Source organism: Ylistrum balloti, unplaced genomic scaffold (assembly GCF_031769215.1).
Source record: "Ylistrum balloti isolate Yb309-2 unplaced genomic scaffold, AGI_CSIRO_Ybal_v1 Utg370230, whole genome shotgun sequence".
In the NCBI taxonomy this organism is placed as follows: Eukaryota; Metazoa; Mollusca; class Bivalvia; order Pectinida; family Pectinidae; genus Ylistrum; species Ylistrum balloti.
Genome location: NW_026782190.1, coordinates 1,334,336 through 1,341,574, shown reverse-complemented (window position 1 = coordinate 1,341,574; position 7,239 = coordinate 1,334,336). Strand labels below are relative to the sequence as shown.

The following is a 7,239-nucleotide window of genomic DNA, read 5'->3' as shown; positions in this document are numbered from 1 at the left end:
AACCACGATAGACTGTCGCCGGGACGGCTCAGTGTGAACATAGTACTATAGTGAACACATGGTTAAATACCCTGAACAGTCGGCTCAGCTTCAGTAACGGCTAGCGCGCCACAGTAGCACACAGTGAGACGTATCACAGAGATCGCGCCAACAGTCGTCGGAGCGGAACACATCTCCGGCGGTAGACCAGCTATACCTAGAGGCTGGGGTGCCCAGTTAATAGACGTATTGATGAGACACAGTATATCAGTGTAAGTAGTCCCGTAAACAGTATAACAGATAACGGACATTCATTTAAAATAGATTATTACGGCGGAGCTGTCAAGTGATACCAGGAGAAGGAAATCTCTGTTGATTTAATGGGAAAAGTTGGTTACTTTGTGTTTGATTGCCACTTGTTCTGGACATTTACAAATATTTGTTCTTTATAGATACGCCGGTTTAAATGACGGATCAGGGACGCACTCGTATTGGTTAAATAGAAATAGATTGCCATCAGCTCAGATACCAAGTATAGATTATTTTGACAAAAATGAAATCACAGTGAGCTTCATGTTGTCAGAGGACGTTGATATTATTTTTCATGGATTGCTTCTTCTCATTTGTGTCAGCTTGAAACTATTTCAACAAGTTTAAAACTAGTGATTGTATAATGCGTATACTGGTTACATGGCTTTATGTGTCATTTGTTTAAACTGTGTATAAAGGAACACTTGTGGATTTGGTTCCCTTCTTGAGGGACAGTTAGGGTCAACAAAGACTCACCCACATTGATTCGTTTTATCCGTTAACTGAACTCTCACATAATGGATATTAAAGTGATACACATATTCGGCTGTGTCGTGAAAACGCAGAATATTCTCCTGTCATGGATATTTCTGAGTGTGATGACAGGTAAGTACAATTCATTTATCATTAAGTACTTTTTACCTTTCCCGAACTGAGATGAAAATATATGTAAACACTTGTTTACTGTGACTTTTTTGAAGTAGTATTTCAGGTTACGGAGGAATTAATTCATACAGATACATTAAGAAAGTCACAGGTGGGTTTAACACCGCTTAGTGTACTACAGCGAATTTGAGATAAATCCTGAATAGATCATTGAAAAGGAGATTAAAGAAACACGTATCAGTGTATTGCAACAGGAATGCATACGGAATTAGGAGACTCTGTCATACGATAAGAGAATACGAGAAGCGATCTCCGACGTTTACACTGGCAGGGTAGATCATGTTAAGTGAACGTATACATACGCGTCAAGTTTAATAAATCGCCGGGGATAAAAAACTAATCCGTATTTCTTTTTAAAGGGGATAACAAATTCTCCGCTGTCGAGATAATGTTGTCAACATATATATTTGTTTTGTAGGGCAAATACCTAAGTACTGGGCTGACTGGCAAGATAAAACACATGGGAATATGTTCTAGGTTAACATAGTACATATATACCAATATGCCCGAGACCATATCCATACAATGGCATTTCGTCGTCAAATTATTATTATTAATATTGTTTCATTTGCAATCAAAGTCAGTAAAGGGAATGATCAGTTGTTTAAATAGACCATAAATTTAAAAAAGAACTATATTTCGATGTTTAGATTGCGGAAATAGAAGTAGAACTGGTTAAAATATTCCTGTGCACCATACCAGCGAGAGAAATAGCCAGTGCCAACTTTTGTATATATATAGGGAAAGGCAAAAATAGCACCAAAGTACGAACACAAGAAGCTGAATTTAATTCAATTTAGAATTCAATGAAGGGATTTAGCAGCTTAATATATGTTTTACAACACTAATGTCTGGGTCATCAACAATAAAACACAATTGTGCCGTCAATGCTGGGAAGCCACGACTCGGAAATATCTAAACTCAAATAAACACATTGAATTAAATAAACTCACATTTACGATACATAAGTACGTTTTCGCAATTAACAACATCCTCATGACTGACTATTCAATATTTAGTAGAGGAAGCTTTTTTTCCTCATAAAATCTAGAAATGTTGATACATTTTTTTTCTAGAAAGTGGCATTTTCATAATGTTCTACTCACAGATAGTGTCTGTCATGTAATACTTGAAGATAAAAGAATCACAGCTGGTCACTGGTACCACAGCATGGTAGTTCTACAATGGAGAGGAACATACGTCCTCGTTATCATCAAGCAGTGGGTACTTTCCTCTTACAAAAACTAAGACCTACACAAAGACTAGGACACAACTAAACACAAATCCTATATTGTACGCGCAGTTCGTTGATTGATAAACGGTTGCTGTTATCAAACATATGTTTGTAAGACTGTCACTGAGCATTAATTGGACCATTACTTCTGGTGGGGGTATATTTACAGTTACCTTTTTTCGTTAGTACTTGATGTAGACTATTGAATCTGGAGACAGAAGTGTACCACTTCGTTAGAAACAAGTTGATGTGGTGTCGTTATCGCTATGAATGGTTTATTCTGATTAAGAATGTAGGCTATGACTTACACAGCCCTATAGATCATACCGTGGTCAGGCGATGAGCTACTTATCATAAAGAGAAAAAGACAGCACCTTATCAACATCAAGTATAAAATTCAATGGAGTTTATCACCGTTCCGCGACGTATTGATGATTTCATAAAGAACAGTACATGGTTTCTTGCCACATACTTAAGTTACTGGACTAGATCTCGTGATAAAACCAATGATAAGAAAAACTGCATGGTAGTGGTGTAATTAACAGCGTTATCTTCACTTGTCATCAAAGTTTTCACAGTCTATATATGACCTTAGCTTTTGTGAGAACATAAAACCACATCCATCTTGTATCTAATCCATGAACACATCTGTTCAGAATACGATTTCAAGGGTTTTGTTTTGACATGGAACATTCTAATTGATCCTTCACCAATTTTTATTAATTTGGAGTTTTGCTGACCTTCACAGTACAAGTTAACAAGTGCACACTATTAACATATAATAACATTTCTACACGACTGGATGCACAGATAGCGACGACATGGTATAATCATCAGAATATATGCTCGTTTTCAAAAATGGATCAAAGACTTGTCTGTTTAATTATTAATGTACAATCAACAATATATAATCGAATAGATGTTCGATAAGATAGCTGATGACTTTACGTGTATACAAATCGATTTTTATATCGTTCATCCCATCAAAGACAGCATAGTGCTACTAATAACGCTGCATATACGTGTATTAGACAAACAGCGGGATCAACTCAGGCAGGATGCATTGCATTCTAATTAGCAGAGAAGCAAATAAACAAAGGCACTTGGTGTTTTGGGTTTGAGGCAGTCTACTCCTTCCTCAGAAACAAAGGAATTCAATACGATTACGTAAAAAGGACAATAAAAGAAATAGTGCAATCCACCTCTTTCAGAAAGGCTTACACGTGAGTAAATGGCAACATGCAAGTCCTTTCCAGTGCATCATTTGCCCATGCAGCTGTATCTGAATATCTTGACTAGTTATTTTTGCAACTCAAACATTGCTTTTTTGTACGATTGAAACAGTAAAGCACTGTGCAGATTTCAATAACGATTCTATACGGATTAGACATCTTTCATCAATAAATTTACTATAGTTGGCGAGTTGTACACCGGTGCTTTGTCCAGATCATCCACCTTATAAAAACACAAAATATTTGCGGTTATATAAAGAAGTAACTATTTTCCCAAATAAAAGTTTTTTCATATATACATTTACGTTTACGATATCAAACTTTAATCTTGAAGAATTAACATAAACTCGAGCCTTCCTGAACGCTTACGTATCATCGTCCATTCAAACCACTGTGTACTATCTCTGATGATGTGTTGATATAAAATTTGTGTTCACATATGAAAGATGATATTTATAGCGATTATATTGCATTGCGGAGAATCGGTTAAACCTAAAATTGGCAAACATCATAACAAACATTTCGTTATTATGATTTATGCGACGTAATTTACCATTCATCTTAAGTAAGGAATACAACTGCACCATATATGTCCCATCGTTCAGTGATTCGGAATGGAAATCAAAATAGGTCTATGTATTAATAAGCGATAATACACAAATATCTATATAATTTTAACATTTAACATAATCAACTAAATGAAACACACAATATCCTTGACTCCTTCGTCAATACCATAAATTTCGAAAATAAGACGAGGCTTATTTCCTAAAGTATCAAGCAAATACCGGTTTATTTATGTTAGAAACCACAGGCTTATTTTCAGTATAGTGTTATTTTTGACATCGGTTTATTTCGAGATTTGTAATCGCATCCAAATTGCGAGTCATACTACAGTTGATCACAACTTATCGAGAACGAAAAGTTCATACAGTTTGGGAAATTAATTTGAACAAATTTGAATTCAAGAGAAGAAAGTTCGGGTAAGATTTTTCACCAAGTTGTATCTTATCTCTTCAAAATGTATGTAAGTTATATATATATATATCGCAATGTAAAGTGAGTTTAATGTACAACACAAAAACAACAAAAAGAATCTGCCCTTAACTTAAATCAAACTGCATACAGTGCTTCTCCACCTAGTGTGAACAAGAAATCAAAACAACTAGGTACGGTATAAAATGTAACAAACCAATCATGTAACCAGGAACTACATCAACACCGTAACAATTGTTACGTGTAATTGACTTTCAGAAAAAAGGAAGAGGCTATTTAATTGTAGGAAACAATGTTGAAGTCTTTAGTTTTATATTTCATATATATACACGTATATATATATATTTGAAAAGAATATAAATCAAAACGACAAATGTCTGCATTTATTATAATGCCTTGGTAACGACAAAGACCAAGGTGTATATATATATATATATATATATATACATATATGAATAGAACATATATATGTGTGCGTGTGGTCTTTCCATTAGGATGGTTTCTTTTCTTAATCAGTGATAAACACCTATATGAACGTAGTGCATTTGTACAATATAGGCAAAAATATTAAGTATATATTACAAACAATTCCGGATGATGAAATATTGTTTATTATAATTGGTGATGACAGAGTTATTAGACGCAGGAGTAACAGCGGGGTTTGGTTATTTTCTATTTATTAACGTCCTATCAGCACAAATAATGTTTTCATATGAAATTTAGATGTTAATCGACGACATATTTGTTTGACTTAAATGTTATTTTCCAGTCCTCTGTAGTGCATATTAGTTGGCACCGTTAACTGTGATATATGCTATGATATTATCTCAACACAATAACCAAGTCTCAGAAATAAATACATGTATATATTATGTAATTTACTAATTAGTTTGTTGCAACTTCAGAAGCGGGATAACAGATTGAAATCAAACACACCATTTGGCTTTAATAGATTAAACGACGGGGCATGTTAACGAGTAGTTTATGTGTTTGAAATTAAGTGTAATGTTGTAAGTTCTTCAACGTAACACGTTCAGCGGTATTTATTGACAGATTCATTTTGCTTTTATTTTGTTGCACGTTCTATATGAAGTTACGTATGTACCTTTTGATAGCGCGGATCTAATACCGACTTTATAATGCCGAAGCTTACTGTTGAAGACTCCCTGCAGACCATACCATCCGATCGCATTACACTACCACAATGTCTAGTATCTATAGACTCTAGCATATCTTGGCCAGGGGACAGAACCCAAATCGCCTTTCTTGGAGAGACGGTAGCTTAAATAAAGGCAAAAAGTGAGAAGCAGAGTCAAGGTAGATATTAGGATTGGAAGACATAGTTGTTAAGATAGGAGAAAAAATATCAAATTAGAAACCCCGATGCCTTCAACAACCACGAGAAGATGGTAGCAAGTACAATACTTTCACCCTACAAGCAGGCCAATTTTGTCAATGTGTCCTTTCCCGTCAGTTTTAATTCATTCAGATGAACTTACTTATAGTATAATCTGTTTAAATGATATGACAATCTAAACGGAATGAAGTCTTTGGTATTGGTTACAATATAAAGAACATGTTTATGTCTTTGTTACATGCACATACGTCGGCAATGATGTGCAAGACATTTATACACAGACACTCATTGGTTACCCGACAATAAATCGACAGGTGTTACTCTAAAAGACATTATGCGGCATGGTGTAATCAAATTACAACGGTAATATTTCATACAGTCAAACACTCATTACCAAGATGAATTTTTATGCAGTATAGATTGCGGGCACAGCTGTAGTACAATGCATGAATCGGAATACTGTTAAGTGTCCATCCACCATCAAATTTAGGTTTACAAGCATGGCACCTTCAACCTATATTAACCTTTTGAAGTGTACAATGATACTCAGACATGTGCATGACTTGACATGTAAATAACAAGTGTAATTAAGATCCAGCACGCACACTATCAGCCAAAAACGAATCTTTCTTCTTTATACCGTATTTTCCATCTTTTTCGAAGCATTTTCGTTTATCTAACAGATTGACGATAGCGTGACAAATATCTGTGTACATTGATACTTATGCTGGGAGTGTCAATATCCATACACAACTGTAGATATATGGGGCGGATGAGATTGATGTAGTCATAGAATGTAAACTCTCGATGATCACAAAACGTATTTCCGTGTTTGACTCCAACCAGGGAATCATTCTCCCTATAAAACCCCAAATCATACCTTTACCAGTCTAGTTACTATGACATCAATTCATATCGACTGCCTTTGCATACACGCGAATAGAAACACGGTATGACACTACGTCGTTTAAAAGCACCAAGGGACATACTTTTTGTAAATTAAATATCACCTACCATGTGCAATGGACAGTTGAGAGCGTGGTAACACAGTAAGTTCATGGTTACATTGTCACGGTGTCCACTAGCTTATAATTATCCGCTGCATTATTTTTCACGCTCTATTGCTTTACGCGTATTCCAGGCGCAAATGTAGCCTATATAATCTTGTATGTTCTTGTATCATTGTATGTAACCGCTTGTACTTTTAGAGATATGCTGGCAGTAGAAATAATTCTCTCTTTGTAACAGAACCACTTTTCAATTGATGTATTTATATCTATTGTCTATTTTCCAATTTCTGCTCTCGTGAAGCCGCATAGAAGCGCTATGCGCGGATCACGAGTGAGAAACACGAGTAGCGTTACGTTGTGGCGGTGTTTTACTCAGGGCATACTCCTGGTCCGATGATGCACCATGTAATATAAAGTCGTCACACATTTGTGCTATAGGATTCACGTTACCTGCCG

At 35.5% G+C, this 7,239-nt stretch overlaps 1 protein-coding gene across 1 annotated transcript in view; it reads left to right on the top strand.

The window, feature by feature from the left end:
• The first annotated feature begins 728 nt into the window (after window positions 1-728).
• Window positions 729-7,239, top strand: part of LOC132551989 (zwei Ig domain protein zig-8-like) — a 70,808-nt gene continuing 64,297 nt past the window's right edge. Inside the window, exon 1 of the mRNA XM_060216134.1 lies at window positions 729-894. Coding sequence (XP_060072117.1) covers window positions 807-894 — 88 coding nt within the window. The 5' untranslated portion in view covers window positions 729-806. The remainder of the gene's footprint in view (window positions 895-7,239) is intronic.